Source organism: Medicago truncatula, chromosome 1 (genome assembly GCF_003473485.1).
Source record: "Medicago truncatula cultivar Jemalong A17 chromosome 1, MtrunA17r5.0-ANR, whole genome shotgun sequence".
NCBI classification, from domain to species: domain Eukaryota; kingdom Viridiplantae; phylum Streptophyta; class Magnoliopsida; order Fabales; family Fabaceae; genus Medicago; species Medicago truncatula.
In genome coordinates this window covers 38,983,205-39,003,510 of record NC_053042.1, presented here as the reverse complement: position 1 = coordinate 39,003,510, position 20,306 = coordinate 38,983,205, and the positions used below count along the sequence as shown (strand labels likewise).

General features: G+C 31.8%; 2 protein-coding genes across 3 annotated transcripts; one reads left to right on the top strand and one right to left on the bottom strand.

Moving 5' to 3' along the window:
* The first annotated feature begins 2,097 nt into the window (after nucleotides 1-2,097).
* LOC25484607 (protein PELOTA 1) lies at nucleotides 2,098-9,245 on the top strand. Its single transcript, XM_013613468.3, has 15 exons — nucleotides 2,098-2,347; nucleotides 2,432-2,593; nucleotides 3,269-3,343; nucleotides 3,421-3,477; nucleotides 3,679-3,724; nucleotides 4,015-4,090; nucleotides 4,328-4,403; nucleotides 4,508-4,540; nucleotides 5,421-5,489; nucleotides 5,671-5,777; nucleotides 6,247-6,319; nucleotides 6,416-6,454; nucleotides 7,785-7,879; nucleotides 8,442-8,548; nucleotides 8,808-9,245. Exons 1-15 carry the CDS (start codon nucleotides 2,297-2,299, stop codon nucleotides 8,879-8,881), a joined length of 1,140 nt encoding a protein of 379 aa, XP_013468922.1. The 5' UTR covers nucleotides 2,098-2,296; the 3' UTR covers nucleotides 8,882-9,245.
* A 4,847-nt stretch (nucleotides 9,246-14,092) lies between these two features.
* LOC25484605 (uncharacterized) lies at nucleotides 14,093-18,521 on the bottom strand. 2 transcript variants are annotated; one of them, XM_039828926.1, is made up of 6 exons: nucleotides 18,355-18,521; nucleotides 17,714-17,817; nucleotides 16,319-16,391; nucleotides 16,132-16,203; nucleotides 15,906-16,003; nucleotides 14,093-15,262 (listed from the first exon to the last, which is right to left on the bottom strand). In XM_039828926.1, exons 3-6 carry the CDS (start codon nucleotides 16,366-16,368, stop codon nucleotides 14,682-14,684), a joined length of 801 nt encoding a protein of 266 aa, XP_039684860.1. In that variant the 5' UTR covers nucleotides 16,369-16,391; nucleotides 17,714-17,817; nucleotides 18,355-18,521; the 3' UTR covers nucleotides 14,093-14,681. The 2 variants fall into 2 exon arrangements, with proteins under 2 accessions (XP_039684860.1, XP_013468917.1); XM_013613463.3 differs by having other exon boundaries at nucleotides 16,319-16,396; nucleotides 18,355-18,520.
* Nucleotides 18,522-20,306: the final 1,785 nt, after the last annotated feature.

The following is a 20,306-nucleotide window of genomic DNA, read 5'->3' as shown; positions in this document are numbered from 1 at the left end:
AAAATAAGAACACCACCAACAACACTTTCATGAAAAAGAAAAAGAAAAAAAGAACAACACCAACAACAACCCAATAAGCAACAACAACAACAAAGAAAAAAAAAAGACAAATCTCCAAACAAAATCAAATCATCTTCAACACCTTCATTCATATTCAAGCTTAAAATATAAAATATTTAAAAACTCAAATTCATCATCTCAAAAACACCAACAACACTCAATCTACCTCAGAAAAAATTGGAAATCGGTGTCGTTCATCAACCTTGGATTCAATTGGGTGTTGTGCTAGTTATCCCAGTTGGATTTAGCACCAAAGCCACTTTTCTTGATAAAAAACGTTAAGTGTGGATACGTGTCACCCTGTCATTGGCTTTTTTTACGAAAAAAAATATATTTTCTTTTTTATAAAAAAAAATTTAATTTTTTTTTAAATATATATATTTTATTTTTTTGTAAAAAATTTCCAGAACCAATGACAAGGTGACACATGTTAACTTAGGGATACGTGTCACTTTGTCATTGGCTTTGGGATTTTTTTTGAAAAAATATATATATTTTAAAAACTCAGGGCCAATGACAAGGTGACACGTGTCCAGGAGTTAACCTTTTTTTTAAAACCCTAACGGAAACCTAACAGAAGGGACCAAAACGAGACTAAAAAAAAATTTAAAATCCTCAAACAATCCTTTTTTTAGTTAAGGGACCAAAGCGATACTAATTAAATAGTTAAAGGACCAAAAGAACATTTAAGCATTCTTTATACATAGTATAAACATTTGACAAATACTTGTTTCATATTTTTTATAGATTTATGATGACAAATACTTATCCTAATTTTTTTAATATTTGTCTCATGTTCTTTATATTTGTCTCCTCTAATTATTATTTTTCGCTCTAATGCTTTGTTTTTTGACATGAGTCTTTAAGTTGTCCAAGATATCTTATAGGATTACTTTCAACCTTTTGGGCGTTTTAATTGTAGGGAGATAATTTTCTACTCCATGTAAATATATGATATTTTATTTTTAGTTCGTTTATTTTTTTTTAAACAACGGTCTTTAAAAGTTTTTTTACCATACATCAGGTGGATGAACCATGACCGTGTGATCAAAGCATGATTAACGATCATGATGATGTGTGCATCGTCTTCAGTTGTAGATGATCGTTCTCAGTCTAGTTCAACTGATCGGGATGGTCACACAGTTGTCTGACAGACTAAAAAAAAAAAAAATAAGTTTTTTTACCACAATTTTAGTCTATATTTTATAGTCAAGTCATATGTAATTTTTCATTTTTTTGAGTAATTTTTTTTACAATAATGATTTGAATATTATAAATTTTTCCCCCGTAAAAATGTAAATTTTTTTCAACAAAAGATAAATTAAATGTTCATTTGTATGCGTCAAAAGTTTTAAATCCACGTTTAACTCATCTATTGCAAAGAAATAAAAATTTGTAAGAGAGATTTTTCAAATATCCTAAACATAAGTATAAAAAATAATTCAAAAATTCGAATGTAACACATGTGTTAATTTGAAAACAGGACCAAAAATTCAGATAAAAAATACTACTCCCTCCGATCCTTTATACAAAAAACAAAAGACATAAAACATCAAGACTAAAAAATACATTGGAAATAGTCATCTTCATTTAATACACTTCACATTTAAAAAAAAATTCATGAATACCCTTAAATTAATTCCTCTTTATTCCACTAACTTATAATAAATAAGGGCACAAATGAAATTTTGCTTCAAACATACTTGAAACTTGGTCAATCTTCTTATAAAAAGGACCAAAAAAATTCGCACATTTGTTTCTAATAAAAATGATCGGGGGGAGTATTTGAAGAACCCTTGTCTGATGAAATTTTTTAAACATAGTAGAAATAGATACCTGTGAGCTTAGCTTAGTTGGTAGCGATATTGCATATTACATGCAGGGTTTGGGGTTTGAACCCCGGACACCCACTTCTCCAAAATTAAATTGTGGAATTCTAACCACTAGATTACTTGAATAAAAAAAAAATATATATCATACATTTATAACTTATAAGTACAAAAAAAAACTCCTTAAAAAAAAAAAGTACCAAGAAACTGTCAAGTGTCAGCGACACAATTCTCTTCCCTCCCGAACGTTTCTGTAAACCGGGTTCGATTATATACCGATTCTTTTGGGCTTCCGGACCCGTGTCAAATCCGGTTGAACCGGCTGGTCCGGATCAGTTTTCTCTTGGAATTGAATATACAATTCATCAAAAAGAGAAGTAAAGGAAGTAGCAGAAAAATCAATAGCTATGAGAATCGTTCGCAAAGACTTCGTGCGCAATGGACCTGGAAGCGTTAAGGTTCAATTTTCAGTTCCCAATTTCCGCACAATTATTCAATTCGATTGCAAAATTTGTTATTAACTTGCGTTTTTTTATTCATAGATGGTGCCAGTGGATTCAGATGATTTATGGTATGCATATAATTTGATAGCTCCTGGTGATTCAATCATGGCTGTTACTATCAGGAAGGTTCTTAGAGAAGCTGCCAATGGTGGAAGAGATGCTGAACGTGTTAAACTCAAATTGGAAATTAAAGTTGAAGATGTATGTACTTGTTTTATTGTGTGTGTTTTTATTAGGATTTAATTTATTTACACTGTCGTCGTAATGGTTGTGAGTTGTGACTTGTGATTTATTGACTGTGTAAAACTTTTTACACCGATAATGTATACAAGTTAATCTCATATGAAAGTGGCTCTGAGTGTGATTTAATTATGAGTTTAGTTACTATTCATTGACAGTGTAAAGTTATTTTACACATGCATCCAATGATGTATTGCCATGTCAATTAATAAATACGACAACTCGTATGTTTTCATATTCATTAATTGATGTGGCAAGCAACACACCATTTGATCTCTGTGTAAAATAATTGTACACTAATGGTATATACTAATTAAATTCTTTAAGCATAGAGAATATAGAACATCCATCGTTAGTGTAAAATAGTTTTACACTGATATCCAATAAGAATCAAGTATGTGGTAGTGGTTATAAAGTGAGATTATGTGGCGATTTGATGAGTTTTCGTTGGATGTAGTTGTGAAACTATTTTACACTGACGGTGTATAACCATTGAACTCTTAATTATATATGTGTACAAAGTCTTACACTGTCGGTGTATAGAAATTAATCTCTTTTTGTTATGTAACAATAATAATAATAATAGGGTTTTGACTTTCTTTTTGAGTTTTGTCTTGTATCTTTGTTTTGTTCCAGGGTGTGGATTATGACAAAGAAGGTTCTGTTTTGCGCATTCGTGGGAAGAACATTCTAGAGAATGAACATGTCAAGGTAGTTGGTTCACAGGAACTGTTGGTTTCAGTGTCAACTGATAAATTTGAGTTCTAATATTTGACTACTTGCTGCAGATAGGAGCATTCCATACTTTAGAACTTGAGCTACAAAGACCTTTTGTGCTCAGGAAGGTAATTGATATGAATCTTGTTACTGTTTCTATTGTCTTGTATAACTATATATACGCTTCACGTGCATATCAAGTTATCAACTAGATCTTTCACTTAGATATATCATTTAGGTTAGAACTATATGAAAATTTTGGGAGATTTATGACAGTTTCTTTTCGAAGAAAATCAATATTACTGAAGATTGTGTTTTGCCTTTCGTAGGATGTCTGGGATTCTTATGCTTTGGAGGTACTCCAGCAGGCCTCTGGTATGTTATTGGTTATCCGATAAACTCTCAATTTTATAATAGGCGTTCCTACCAATATGCGTCCATGGAAACCATGTGAATTCATAGAACTACTATTATATGTAAACTATCTTTGTCCTGCATCCATTTAAGTAAGAAAAATGGTGGAAAAGTGAAATGTTTCATACAGAATCATATTTGAATTTAGTACTCAAAATGAAAATCACAGTCCACATCTGTTCGGCTTGTAATATGATTGTTGGTGTAAATAATGTTTATATGGTAAACAAATTCCTTTGTTTATTTTGCAGATCCTGCTGCAAGTGCTGATCTAGCTGTGGTGTTGATGCAAGAAGGATTAGCCCATATCCTCCTTATTGGTAAAAGGTATTAGTAGCTTTCATTAAATAGGTTTCATTTATATATTAAGAAGATTTTTGACTCTTGGGTCTGCATTTGATAGAGTATTAGGATTGTTGGTGTCAGGCGTGTTTGATTTATGTGGGTAACCACAAACCCGTGATATTAATTACTTGTTCTTTTTGTTGATGTTTGAGTTGAATTTTGATATGTAATTCTGCCATTGCAATGACTTTATTCATCGTATTATGGCTGATATAACAGTATGACTGTTACTCGTTCACGGATAGAAGCTTCAATTCCTCGTAAGCACGGGCCTGCTATTGCTGGTTACGAGAGAGTATGTTCTCTGTCTGCCTCTCTTTTACAATGGTTATATACATCTGTAAATGAATTATATAACATGACTGTTCCATTTCTAAAGCATTGTCCTTCTTTTTGTAGGCTTTGAATAAGTTCTTTGAGAATGTTTTGCAGGTAAATTCTTCCCAAGGACTTGTATTTCTCATGCTTAGCATTTATTCTGATTTGTAATATATATTCCATATAGAAAATGGGTTTATGATGATTTGTAGAATTTCTTTTTCAATATGAAGGGATTTATTCAATTTATAGAATTAGTGCTAATGATATGTTGTGAGTCCATGTACTCCTCAAATCTGAATAACTTGGTTTATATTGCTCTAGATCTAAATTGCCTTCTCCTTCTTTAGTCACTAGTGCTAATGATACGATGTGACTTCATATACCCCTTAAATTACCATAAGCTGATTTGGGTGGCTCTAGATCTAAATTGGCTGCTCATTTTTTATTCACCGCCTTAATGTCATTCCGATACCCATGTAGCGTGAGATGATTATGCTAAATGGCCAATATTATACCCATCACCCATGTACTGAGCATGTGTGTCTTGCTAAAGACAATATATCCAGTAGCATGATAGGCCTGGATGACGATGTCGTGTCTCAAACATCTTTTTGTTATATTGATGACTTTGAGGAGGGACCCTCCAAAACAGGATAACGGTAAAGTTGTTGTCACGTGACTGAAAGGTCACGGGTTCAAGTCCTGGAAATAGCCTCTTGTGTAAAATACAGGGTAAGGCTGTGTACAATACACCAAAAATGATGGGACCCCTTCCCGGACCCTGCGTAATGCAGGAGCTTTAGTGCACCGGGCTTCCCTTTGATGGCTTTGACTTTTCTATGTTTCTTTGTTCCTCAATTAAGAGGATATCTTATACTCATCTTTGGCTGTATTCTTTTATTCAATCTCTAATAACATATTTATTAATTTGTCCAACAAAATTAAGAAAGGGGAATGTACAAGTTTAATGGATTCTGCTGTCCTGTTTTAGGCATTCTTGAGACATATAGATTTCAACGTGGTTCGTTGTGCTGTAATTGCAAGTCCTGGATTTACAAAAGTATGTAATTAATTATTCCCTGTTCTTTCTATTTGGGTTTCTTCATTCTTAGTGAGTATTTACAAATTTGATACCACACACACATTTCTTAATGATAAACATGCAAAAGCTTAGACAAGATTTGGTATAGTGTGTTTGTTATACTTATTATTTATATTTTATGTCACTATTTCTGTTACAGGATCAGTTTCACCGTCACTTATTTTTGGAGGCAGAAAGAAGGCAATTACGACCTATTATTGAAAACAAGTCACGCATCATTCTCACGCACACGACCTCAGGATACAAGTACGGTTGCTTTCTTCATTGCATTTTCTCTTCTCTCTATTCCTACTTTTCTATGAGTTTAAGAAAGCCTTGTGAGGTAACTAGCATTTGAGTAACATGAAAATTATAGTCAATTAGATGTAGGTTGACTTACACAAACTCCCTGATGTGATATGCTGTTGTTTGTAACGAGTATTTTTTGAGGTTTGCAAAGTCAGCTGTGATTTTTTATTGTTGTAACCCATAATTTTCCAGTATTTTAACACTTGATTCTACTAAAGTTGTCCCATTTTTTAGGCTTGCAATTAAATTATGTTTTGTTGTTGTATCTGCTCCATATGTAAGATTTTAAGTGAATGCCAAATCTCACGCCTTCCTTAAAATGCAGAAAAAATGTCAGTAGTCATAGATTCACACACTGTTGTTTTTTGGATGGACTTTGCTGGTGGATTTAACTTACCTCATTCACGTTAGAATTTCTTATCTGTAGGCATAGTTTAAAAGAGGTTCTGGATGCTCCAAATGTCATGAACATGATAAAAGATACTAAGGCAGCACAAGAGGTACCATCAAAACTTTGCTAGACATTTTTTGCCGAGTTATTTCTTTATCCTATTTAGTTGAGTCTGAAACAAGATTTATTTTTTATTTTTCTTCAGGTTCGAGTTCTGAAGGATTTTTATGATATGCTTTCAAATGTAAGATTCTATACTTGAAATGCTCTTCTTTACTTTGCCTGTATTTATGGTTGAAATGTCATTTTCCCTTTTTAAAATTTCTGTTGCCACTAATTTGAGAATTGGTTCAGTTTAAGTTTTGATAAGAGACTCTAAGTTTAACTGAATCAATAGGATCTTTGTGTAACTTTTATTGCTCGTAGTTATATCATGTCCGAAAGAAGAGTATTGATCTTTTATTCAGTTGCACGATGAATTTCTACTATAATTTTTAGATGCTTGTATTATTGAGGCTACTTAAGAGCAGTACATTTTCCATGATATTTCATTTTCATATTTTATTCTAATTTGCTGTCCAGTGTTTATAACCTAAGTTACCCAATGCTTTCTAATAAAGAAAAAATACTATCACAAAACTGTATTTTCCCCTTTACCAGTGCAGGGGAACTACTTCAAGCTCGTGTAATTGTTTATTTTGAATATGTGATATAATTAGTTAGCTCTATGATACATGAATACAGATATAAGTATGGGTGAAAGGCATCCAATACAACACCATTGTTATACAACGACAGAAATTTTGTTTACAAATTTCGTTGCTTTGATGATAGGATATGATGACATAGCATAGTATCAAATTGTTACTAAAAAATACTTAGATCACTAGATCTCATAGGTCATAAATTGATAGAGGATAGAATTAGAGTTATCTCAACTAACCTTCAGTTAGTTGCCATTCAGTTAGCAAACCATGTAACCGCCCTGTTACTGTCCAAAACTTAATTCGTAACAGTTTTGGCTGCTAATAGAAATCTAGCTAGCTTAGGATTTCTATATATATAATCAAGCATTCCTCTAAGATTCTTTTACTAACTTTATTCATTATGAATCAGAGTTGAACTCATCAAGAATCTCTCAAACTCTATCTATGAAAGATCAAAACTCTAATTTAAGAAATCTCATATAAATAAAACGCTATAGAATTGAAGGCAAAAGTGAAGAATAAGATTTTTATTTTCAGCTTAGGCATTGGAAATATATCACAAGCTAAACATATATCAAGTATTCGAGTATCAAGTACTGTATCAGTATCTACAGCTGAATCGGTAGTAGATTAGATACATATATAAAATTCAAAAACCAGCACAAAATACATTTTGAAGCCATCCATTCTCCTCGGTTTAACTTATTATATGCATGAAAATATGATGTCTGATCCAGATTTTTTTATTAGTTATCCTGTGTTTCTCCCTTAAACTAAATGTCACATCAAAGTCGAGAAAATGGCTACCTAAATGTTGCATTTTCAGATATCTAGATATCCTGATTGAATATTTGTGGGGTGGGACAGGATTCATCACGTGCTTGTTATGGAACAAAACATGTTGAGGTTGCCCATGAACGCCTAGCTGTGCAAACACTTCTCATTGCAGATTCACTTTTCAGGTTTGTAAGATATTCTGAGTTGAAGACAGCATGCTTGATTGTTCTATCTAATTCATGAGAAATGTTGGCAGCACTCTTTAACACACTTAACAATCTACTCCTTATCAGTTGATGAAATTCATTAGAATCTCACCAAACAGAGAGTGGGGCCCACATGATTTAGTGGATCGACATGAATAAGAGTATGTTGAAAATCAAAAGGGTGTCCAATAGTATGTTGCTATAGCATTTCTCTAATTTGTATTCACTTTAACAATGATGTACCCTGCTTTTTAAAAAATAAAATGATCAGCCATGTATATTGCTGTGACATCCTTGGAAATGGTTTAGATAAAAAAAAAGTTAGTATATGCTACTTCCAATTAACTTCAGAATTTATTTTATAAAAATGCATTTTAGTTGTGAGCCATTTTAGCATGATAACTAGATTTTATCTTTGCGATTGTTTGCCATCCTGCTTGTTAGCTTGGGATTTGGGATGTAAGGCAATCCAGAAAATGCTCGTTTTGATGTTGTGATTGATAACTGTGACTTAAATATATCTCCATGCTTTTGGTTATAGGAATGCAGATATACCAACCAGGAAAAAGTTTGTTAACTTGGTCAATTCAGTCAAGGATTCTGGAGGTTCTGTCCATGTATTTTCATCCATGCATGTCTCTGGAGAACGTAAGTTTTATTACTTTCTTATTTCTTTGGAGTGTGGGATTATTTATCTTAGAATCCAATGAACTGAAACCCGTAAATAATGGTAAAGAAGATACAAGTATTAGGATGGTCAAACCAAAGATTTCAATTTCTTTTCTTCCTCCCACTTTTCGTTGGGGATGCTGCTATGTGAAAGTAAACGAAACATCTATTTAAACATTTACAATCGAGTTTTCTATTTCTTTTATATTTATTTTGCCAATTTTGCATTGATGAACAGAACTAGAACAGATAAGTGGCATTGCTGCAATTCTTCGGTTTCCTCTCCCCGATCTTGAAGACATGGAGATGTAATGGACAATGTTGGTCAAGCAAGTCGGTGTTGGCACTCATGTTATTTATTTTATACTATTCTTATTAAACACACAGCTGATGTTGCAACCGTCCCTCCGGACTCCTAGGCAAGTGGGATTCTGAGTTTGCCAGATATGATGAACCAGGGGGCTTGTAGTATAAGTATAGAGTATAAACCAAGCAATGATATGTAATAGTTACTACTTATATTTGATGCCGAGTATCTATATTATGGGGTGGATACTTGTGCTCCTTGGTATTTAAATGTAAAATCTATACTTCAAAATTCCCATCACTACTTGGTTAGCACTCCATTCGTTTCTTTTTAGGATATAAATAATGTTATTGTGTATATTACTTTTAATCTTTTTTATTTTTAGAATGTTTATTTTTTGTTATCTTTTTCACTTTCATCTCATTAATTAATTGAGTGAAAATAATTATACAATTTTGAAGTGATCCATCAATTGACCTATGAAGGTGGTCCATAAATAGACTTTGTTGGCATGGTTTTCAACTTTTTGGGTTATATAATAGAGTGGAGATGGAGGGAGCCCCATTGATGTAAGTAGTTTTACTTGTGGAGTGCTAATTGGAGTAGTGCCAAGAACACCTATTTTTAACATTATAAATATCACAATAGTGCATAAGAGACAGATTAATCTAAGAAAAATATCACAACAGGTTAAGCCTACAACTAAATTTATTATTTTTGTTGAGATGGAATTACGTAAAAAGTAAACAACTTAAATACCTTGTTGAATCGATGTTTTATTAATTAAAGAAAAGATAAAGAAAGAATTAACATATTGTAAGTTTAAAATTAAAAAATCAATTTTGAATATTAGATAAATCATACATGATTGCTTTTCTCTCATTCTCATAAATTGAACATGATTCTTATAATCATGCATTGCAATCACACACAATACCACGATACATATTGAAAAAAGTACTTATTTTCCTCATTTTTTATGTATTAAATATGACTATTTGAGTCTTGTATGTCATATGAGAATGAATATTATATGTCATCATACAAAAAATTAATAAATGTTAGAAATACAAGGTGATTATAATTTTTAATCCTATGCGTGCAGATGGGACCATATTGTGTCCGTTTCTCCATTTTTATTCGATTGTATTTCAGTGTATATGTATGTTTTTATAATATAATTTAATTAATTTTGTATATGTATATTGTTTAAAATTATTTAGATTTCACTTTCTAAATTCAACTTAAATCTTTTTAAATTTGAATTTGGTAAAAACTATAACAAAAAGTTCAACTGAAATAGGTAGTCTTTTCTACTAAAACTAAAATAGGTAGTTAGTTTTTAAATTCTCTATAACTATGGTGTAAATTTGAATTTATATTTAAAATTCAAAAAGAAAAAGAATTAAGTTGCTATGGTTAAAACAAGAACAATGAAAAAGTTATAAAATTCCTTTTTAAAGAGGAGTTAATCCAAATTTTCCTTTTACATATAACAGGTAATCAATGTCCGTTTATCCGCTCTTTTTATTACGCCAATACGTATAAATTACGAAAAGTAAATTTTATGAAATTTTGATTTTAATAAAAATTATTTTGATGTTGATTAGAAGTATAGATATTTTGCATTTTCATGTTGTAACAAACTATACTTATCTTTTTCAATAACACTAATAATATAGCAAATATAATATAAATTCTTATCTTTTTTAACGAGACCAACAATATAAGTAGATTTTACGAAATTTTGATTTTAATAAAAATTATTTTAATTTTGATTAAAATATAGATATTTTGCACTTTCATGTTGTTACAAACTACACTTATCTTTTATTCAGCAAAAAAAAAAAAACTACACTTATCTTTTTCAATGACAACATTAAAACAAATATACTATGCATTCTTATATTTTCTAACAGGGTCTTGCTAACCAAAAATAGTAACTTTGCATTAGAAATAACAATTTTTTAACTTTTAAAAAACTGAATTCATTCCTTCAAAAAAAAAAACTGAATTCATCACTTTTCATCAATTCCCATCTATTTTTGTTCACTTAACCAATGTTCAAGAACACAAACATAATAGGAAAACTTTTGCCAATACAGGAGTACAAAAGATTACCACTACTCAATTAGTGTCCGTTTAAATAGGTATATGGGCTCTGAACGGTCGTCCATCTCGACCTTGCTAAGGTCATTACTGCTCACAACAAGTTATTGTTAGAAATTTTCCAAAAAAAAACAGGATGAAAAGAGATAATAAACTCAAGGTTTTGTCTATGTTAATCTTTTAAAGAAAGGTTTTCAAGTAGCCATTCAAAAGTATAATTTATTTTAAAGTGAGTGTCGTAACTCTTTTTTTTTTTTTTTTGGTCAGCTAGCGTAGTGGCTAGAAATTCACTTTTAAAGTGAATAAGTGGGGTGTTAGGGGTTCGAACCCCGCCCCTGCATATAATAATGCATTGTTCCTATCAACTGAGCTATGCTCACGGGGACATATGTAAATCATAGTTAGTTGTTTATTTGATAAGAAATATAAAGTTGTTTTTGATAAAAGATGCAAACCTAGAAACCAACAATGTCTTTCGTTGTTGAGATTGCGTGTGTGCGAGAAACTGTTTCATTTCAATGGCGAAGGAAATTGGTATATTGTTTGAGATTGAGAATTTTTTTTAATTGAATTCGGATTTGGAAAAAAGGGTTTTTGTTTAAATTGTTTCTATTATGTCTGATTTGGTTGCTCGTACGGGTCGGCATCAGCAACACTATGAAGATGTTTATCGTCTTATTGCTGGGTGTGTTCCCTTTAGGTATAAAAGTTGTGACAATGACTCTAGTTCCGAGAAGATTGTTGAAGTGCTTATGATTAATTCACCTAGTGGACAAGGTGTTCTGTTTCCAAAGGGAGGTTGGGAGAATAATTAAACTGTTGAGGAGGCGGCTGTAAGAGAAGCTATAGAAGAAGCGGGGGTTCGAGGATCCCTAATGGAATATATTGGATACTGAGAGTTTAGGATTAAGACCCATCAAGATGGTTGTGTAAAGTTGCAATGTTTGCTTTGTTTGTCAAGGAGGAACTTGACCTGTGGCCTGAGTAAAATACCAGAAATAGAAAAAGGAGTTGTTTGAATGTAACAGGATGATTTAGCTATATTAGACTGATTTGTTGGGATTGATATTTGATCAAAATACAATTCTTGGGGTAGTTATTCTACAAAACTGTGATCAGAATTACTCAGTTATTGTTTCAAGTATGCGGAATGATGTCTGGTCTTTTCATTTTCCATTGAGAGCAACCCATGACAATGTTCATTGTTGTTATTTTAATTTGTAACAAAAATTTGTTTGAGATAAAAAAAAGTCCATCAAAATTATTTCAAACTTTCTAGTTTAAATAATGAAGCATCAAACTAAACACAACATTACGATCAAGCTGAGACTTTTAATATTCAATCATTGATGATCATTTTGCAAAAGGCCAAAGTATTAAATTTTTAAAGGATAATGAAATACAAACCCCGTTGAAATTGTTAAAATTTCGTGAGTTTTCCTTGTTAGTCAACATGATGGATGTGATCATTGACCGTCTATGTGACACTGCTGTGTGGTATGTAATGTCACACGTGGGGCAATTGTTGTTTTAAAAAAAGAATAACCAAGAAAAATCTGAAGTGAGTATTTGCTCATAAAGTTACAAGGTGTAAGAGTTTGTGCGAATGCTACCATTAAAAAAATCTTGAATTTAAAAAAAAAAATATTAAAAAGAAAAAGCAATTACCTCCTTGTGACGTGATATTACATGTCAGACCGCGTAGCAGTGCCACGTAGACAATCAACAGTCATGTCATGTTGATTAGCAGTGGAAATTGATTAAAGGATCAAATAGTCAAACATTTAACAATTCTAGGAGGTTTCTACCTTTTCTCTAGTAAAAACAAAAATCATGGCCGAAACCCGTGACGTCATGACCCGGGTTCGAACCCAGGACCTTACAGTTGTGTGTGAGTTTAATTTGAGAGGATTACCACTTCATCTAAGACATTATTTTTTTTTTTTAAATTATTTAAAAAAAAAAAAAACAATTACCTCCCTATGACGCGGTATTACATGTATGACAACGTGGTAATGTCACATAGATAATCAAGGACCACATCATGTTGATAACAAAGGAAACTAACTGAAGGACCAACTCTCAAACGTTTAACAATTTCAAGGGATTTTAACCTTTTCTCCAATTTGAGGGGGGAATTTGCAAGAATTTACTATTTCGAGTTTTTTTTTTGGCTATTTACTTGTTTAAAGTTATTGCCTTTTAATTATATCTGTAGTGAATTCGAACAAAATAATCACACCAATAAAACTTAGATGTGTAGAGGAAAGGAAGTAGTAATCAATGCAAAGTAGTCTCAAGCAACAACAAACAGACCTAGATCTAAGTGCGGAACAACACCACAAACATAATTAAAGAAACAAAGAGAAGAAAGAAGAGAAAGAAACAACACACCGATATTGTTTACTCAGTTTGGTCCAAAATGACCTAATCTGAGGAGAGACAAGCTCTCTGATCCACTATGATAAGATAGATACAAATAGGTTACAAGAAATTAGCTTAAAAGCTCACAAAGAACAAACCTTAATTTCTACCCAATTTTCAAGTCACACACACTCACAATGAATCCTACGAGAAAATACTAAAGGAAGCTTTTTTATCCTTCCTCTAAAGTTCACTACCTAATGTGTTTTCTCAACCCAAGAAAAAGCTCACCAAAGACACCGAACCCTAGAGTTCACTCATTTGGTTTCTCAAGTTTCTCTCTCTTTAAAACGCTCTCAACATGAATAATGAAGCCTTATATAGATCTCATATCCCAAGATAATTGTGCCACGTTAGGCACCCACCCATCGTGCCACGATTGCGGTTAGTACGCCACTAGAGTACTGCATTCTATCTGTTAATCATGCCACGATAGTGACACTCCCAAAAAACGAACCAAAATCGTGCCACTCTCATGCTACAATTTTCGAGAACTTCAACATCTAATTTTGAGCCAAATTTCAACATTATCTTTCTGTGATCATTGATTTAATTCGAAAGCTCATATAGACATCCTTCAAAACTGTTTGGTAAGATTTTGTTCATCTTTTGATTTAGAAAAGCAAATAATTTCATCACTTCTAAAATTTTGTAACGATTATGACATTTGTCATCGCAGAAGGTAAAAGGAAACATGCAGAAAAAATTAGGAACAAACTTATATGTATATATACATAACACAGCCCTTGATGGGATAGGGAAGTCGTGTACTTTCTTCCTCCCTTTCTCGTAATGAAATCCAATATTTATTCACAGAATAAAATAAACACACTAAATAACTGATACAGCAACCACTGCCCGAATGGTTGGTACACAAGACACAAGGTGTGCGAGTGTTCGTAAACTTTGGGGGTACCAAGTTCGATCCCCACCAATAATTAAGAATAAAAACAGAGAAGGTAACTGGTACTGCATGTCTTATATCAAAACACAACTTGTTCCCTCGACTTCATTCAAACGCCAAACAGGTCAAACATGACTCGAGATTGTTCATTTTCACGATACTCAACTGCTTGTTAAGTTACTCCAGTACAACCAGGGAAGAACTAAGGAATTTGCATGAATCTTCTCAAATCAATGTATCACAATTTTGAGTAAAAGCATGTTCATTACTCATCTCCTTGATTGTGATTGAAACCCGGGAAGCACCTACCAAGGTCCATTGAGAGCAATAGATTACCATTTTGCTTTAAAGATCTTCAACCTTTTGTTTTAATTCTTAGTATTTTCTCCATTTCTACTTCTAGGAACAGAACCATCCTTCACCGAGTGTACTCCCAAAGCATGAGCAAACATTCTCTTCGCAGCTCCCAAGTGCTCCTTTCTCATGCACTCTTTGCTCACACTTTGCCCTTGTTTTCCATCTTGAGACAATGGTGGCGAACCTTTGTCCACTGGTGTTTGATCATTCCTTTTATTCAGTGGGGCCGCATTAGAACTACCAGTGTTTCTTGTTCTGCTGTTTGAGTTCTTTCTTAGGGATAGAGACTCTTCAAAATCTTTTGCCAGATCAGATTTTTCACTATTCTTATCTTGAGCATTTAATTCATCTAAGAACCCTCTATTATTCGTACCATCATTAACCAACTCATTCGGATTTTTTGTGTTGATTCTTTGACCTAGTGCATGCGCAATCATTCGGCGGGCTACCACAGGCACGCTTCGTGGTTTTTGTTCATTAGGCTCTTTTGCATCTTCCAAATTCATAGAAAAAATCCGCTCACGAGCAAGCAAATAAGCAGCTTTTCTTTCCTCCAGTGTCTGTTGAATGGATGTTGTATTTGTCTGTGAAACTGAAAAATGCAATGTCGATTAAGGCCCACAAAAAAGTGCAAGTATCCACTTCATTAAAAAAGAAAGGCGGTTTATACAAGGGTTTTATTTACTTTTTATGCATACACATTAAAATTTAATTTTTCATGTTTATGGTGTTCTCTGTTAACATACCACGAATAGTTTATATATTTTTTTTTTTTTCAAGAATTAGCTTTGTTCATACATCTACACCACCAAACTCATGTTTGTATCATATTCATATTTCCTAGACAATAAAAAATAATAATTTTGTGCTATCTAGATAGCTTGTGCATTTTATACTATAATAATGCAATAGCAAATAAAATAAGAAAAAAATAGTAAAAAAAAAATGCTTCTACAAGGACAACAACAATAATTTTCAGATACAAAATTTATACTTGATTAGCCGATTAGCCAAGAAATTTGATTTGTATAGTAAACTAACTTTCAGAGTATGCAAAACTTTCCAACAGTACCATTCCAACTCTTCAAATAAAATAGTAAACCATAAATCTAATTCACTACATGTGTTAAATGTTATGTTCTTTTCATAACAGTGAATCCAAAAGACAGGATCAGTATTGCGTGTATAATGCATTACTGTAACTGAAATAGAGAACAATTAGTAGTGTGTCATACCTGGAGAGGCTTCTTTTCTCCTTAATATTTGGTGTGATGCAAACAAAGATTGAGGTTCATCATACGTCCCTAGGATATCACTGACAAGGATTGGAGGTCTGCGACCCACATATAAACGTTAGTTTGTAAAGGAAACCTCACAGTAATCGCTAAAATACTATTAGAAAAACGTAATCAAATAAAAAAGAGACCAGGAGAGTTAAAATTAAAAGAGTGCAGTTTTTACATAGATGTATCTGGACATCTCTCCAGAATCAAATGGCGATCTTCTCCTTCACCAACAGATTCATGAGCAAACCTGCCACCAGTCATATCAAATATCAAATAAAGAAAAAGTATAAGCAGATTTAAATGAAACCAGAAAGAATCTTTGAAATGGGCTTGCAAACAATATAATTTATAAAGAAAAATACCCAAATATCTCTGCAAGGCGATGTAAGAGAAGACGGTTGTAAGAGTTCATTGGCTCCAATTCCAAGATCCCATCTGAACTATAGTTCAATAAAAACAGATATTAAGAAACACCGTGTATGGTACCCTATGAAGCATCGACACTCCTAGGTTTATCTGTGTCTGGTGATTGTGTTCAAAATTCATAGATGCTACCAAGGAAACTTAAACAACTACTTAACACAACATGCATATACTAAATTGCCATAAATGGCAGCTACAAAATCATATGCTACAAATGACGAAACAAACTTAGAGTAACTCTCAAAAGCTCCTCCCTTACACTTGAGACAATTTATACAACAAGTGAAAATGTGAAGAGAAGTATTTTTTAAGGTTTTAAAATTGATAACCAAGCTGTTATGTTAAACTTTTGATCATAGTTTTTTGTGTGTATATAAATAAACCATTTCTTTTACTTAAAGATTTATCAACAGTATCTAAAAAATCATTGCATTGAATTTGAAACCATATTAGATTTCAGTGTTATATTTTATAATATTTTATAATTCTCGGTATATTTTTATGAATATATAAATAAACCTTTTTGTTTACTTGCAAGATTTATACAACTACATTACAAAAATCATTGCATTGAATTTAAAACCATATTAGATTGCAGTATTATATTTTATAATTTTCAGTACATTAAACTATTTTCTTTGAAGGGCCATAGGTACACATGCAACACACGAGAATTTATAAGTGCAGTTGATCACAGAGAAGAACATAACAACATTGTTTAAAACCTTTCCTCCCATATCCTTTGAAACCTAAAAGATAAAAATACAAAGATTGAAAGAAAGAGAGTAAACAGAGCAAAAAAAAATATATTGTAAGGATCCATTAAGAGCTCGAATTTGTCCATAACAATGTTAGAGACAAGTATAAAATTAACAGTTTTGCTCATGGTTATCAAATCAGAAGACCCTTTTTTTAAAGTGCGAGTCGAACCTTATTATGAACTGTAAGATACATTTCTAATAAAAATGTCATTTTTAAGTGAAAAAACAAGTAATACAACAAAATTATATGGTGATATATCATATGTCATACACCAAATGACAAATGGAAATGGCTACAAAAAGTTCAGGTAGGGAATCATTAAAATGAATCAAGATTCATCATAGGGATTTAAGATTGGAATCATATCCAAACAGATAGATACTAAAGATTCATATTAATCGGGTTTAATTTAGTACCGAATCAAGATATGACTCACGTGCATTTCAATATACTGATAATCATGGTTTCGTTAACTAAACCTTTAACTTCCATAACACATAGTGATGGCTTGAATTAATAATCAAGCCGGCTAAACAATAAACACCACTCAAAACACATCTCATAGAGGTTACCTTGTGTCCTCGGCCTCAAGAAAGTTAACCAAGAGTTCTTCCATTGTAAGAACGAGATGCTTGCAAGGAAGATTGTCCTTCACAAGAAAAGCCAACTCCTCAACCTGAAATATATACACATTAGTACGAACTAGATACTTGCAAGGAGACATGCACCAAGTCTATCACCAGTAAACTATCTTTACATTGACGTCCAATGACAATTCAGAATTTTGCGGCTACAAATTGGACTTGCGTAGCAATATCACGAATTCTCATTGGATGTCAGTGTAAAATAGTTTATAACACCGACCTTGGTTAAACTCTCAGTATCATATGCCATGACAAGCCCTTCTAAAAAGATGCTACACAGAGCCATATCAGTTCAAATAACTTAAAAGGTAAAGCAAAATCATAATCAACATGATATCAAATTAACACAAAACATAGAATTTCAACACAGAAGCATTTATCCTCAATTAACATGAAATAAAGGAACCAACTCGATGCTGAAACTTAAATTAGGGTTCTAAAGTTTGTAACTTTACAGTAAATAATGCAATTGGGTAGCATTAAAAGAGCATAATACACAGAAACAGAGAAGCAAAATTGAAATTCGTGAGAGCAAATTGATAGAAAGGAATAGAATTGAGAACACATACCATAGCAAATTGGGTCATGCTCATATTGAAGAAGAATTGAACAAAGTGAAAGGATTTAGGGTTTTTTTTTAAGAAAGGGATTTAGGGCTCTAAGTTCCCAATTGCAAAATTTCAAATTTAATTTAACTTTACAACTTCAGATTCGCTGAATTGATGATGATTTCACCCACCAACTTTATCTTTTATATTTTTGTCAAAACAAAAAAACTTTATCTTTTATTTTATTCATTTATTTGCTTATAAATAAAATAAAACATGTTATTTTATTTACATACGCAGCATTGTCCTTTTTTGTCTATTACAATAATTGTCTTTTTTTCCTCTAAAAAAATTGTCTTTTTTTATCTCACCTTCCAAAACTTTATCTACCCTTTAAACATTTCTTAAAAAAAAAAAAAAAAATTCTATCCTTTAAACATATAGCTGTAAAATTTAAGAGAATATTATTTTCAAATGAAGATTTTTTCTTGATATTCATTATCACCACCAGCAAAAAAATTATTTATTTGCTTTTTTTTTTTATGCTTATTGTCATACCCCAAATTTTGACCACTTTTCTCTATTCTTACCCATTTTATTCGTATTTTTAAAGTTGGGAATTTTCGTCGTTTCAGACGAAATTTTGGCAAGGAGGTTACTTTGAAGTACCTCATTTTTGATTCCGAGTCGGACCCTCTTTTCTCTTTTTATTTTCTTTCCATCTTTTATTAATTTTAATTTTAAGATTAGTTACTTTTTTTATATTTAATAATTTTTATTTTCCATCTTTTAATTTTATTTTTCTTTACATGATTTAGTTTAATTTGTTTTATTTTATTTCGTATTAGATTTATTTTATTTTTATTTTATTTCTTTTTAATTAATTAGTGTAAAAAGAAAAAAACAAAGTGTCAATAGGTCCAAAATAAAATGTACAAGGTCTAAAAAAATTTCAAGTCAAGTGTCAACTTTAACATTCCTTTTCCAAAATTCACCATAATTGTCCATCATTTCCATTAAACCATTTTTCCTTTTTTCATCAACCTCCTCACCTATAAATAGAGCCCTCATACCACACAATTACACACACCAAAAAGTTCTCTTGAGTTGTCAAAGAACTTTTCTCTCTTCTCCCTATTTAGCTTGTGTTAATGAGCTATTCTTTTCTTCTCCCTTTTTTTTCTGTCCCTTCGGAATAAGTCCCTTCGGAATTTTATCCTTTCGGTAGTCCATTTCTTTTATTTTCTTGCATTTTTATTTCTTTTTAGCATTTTTACATTTGATTTTATTTCTATTTAGCACTTTAATTATTGTTATTTATTTTCCAGCAATTAGAATGTATTTAGGTCCAATGTAAATATAAATGAGAAAAGTGTGTGGGTGTGTGTGTCCTTTTAGTTCCTTACCGCCTTAGATATATCCAAAAAATGCAAACAAATTAGATTAGGGATTTTGTGGTGATCCAACGTCACTACAAAAATCCACGCGCTTTTATTTTTATTGCTCCGTTAGTTTAATTTTCATTTATTATTCAAAAACAACAAAAACATGCAAAACTCCAAAAATATTTTCTTAATAAACCTTGGTTTGTAACCCAAGTGTCTTTCCTTTTTATTTTCTTAATCAAATGCTTAATTGAATTAATATTCATATTAAACTTGATTTTCTTGTAATTAAAATGTGAACAACCTCACCTTATTTTTTCTCTCATGCCTTGAGGCCTCTTTCTTTTCTTAAAACCCATTTTCAAAAATCTTAAAATCAACCTAACCCACCAAAGAAATTTTTGAGGTGAACTACATTGGTTTTGATCCCTTTTCTTTAAGGGTATGTAGGCATAGGATTTTTATCCTTCCAAATCAAATAAAAATAACCAAAAACATACTTCTTCTTCCTCCATTCTTTCACTTAGATTTTTAGATAATAATTTTCAAATAAGCAAATCAATTTAGCACAAGATAAATTAGGTAAGA

Excerpts from the sequence above, each read along its gene's own strand:
- LOC25484605 (XM_013613463.3), bottom strand. The coding sequence starts at position 18,378 with ATGAGCATGACCCAATTTGCTATG. Across the intron at positions 16,397-17,713 it reads CTTGAGGCCGAGGACACAAG|TTCAGATGGGATCTTGGAAT; the intron begins GTAACCTCTATG and ends ATTGAACTATAG. Across the intron at positions 16,004-16,131 it reads AGATGTCCAGATACATCTAT|ACCTCCAATCCTTGTCAGTG; the intron begins GTAAAAACTGCA and ends TGTGGGTCGCAG.
- LOC25484607 (XM_013613468.3), top strand. The coding sequence starts at position 2,297 with ATGAGAATCGTTCGCAAAGACTTCGTGCGCAATGGACCTGGAAGCGTT. Across the intron at positions 2,348-2,431 it reads ATGGACCTGGAAGCGTTAAG|ATGGTGCCAGTGGATTCAGA; the intron begins GTTCAATTTTCA and ends TTTTATTCATAG. Across the intron at positions 6,455-7,784 it reads TTTATGATATGCTTTCAAAT|GATTCATCACGTGCTTGTTA; the intron begins GTAAGATTCTAT and ends GGGGTGGGACAG.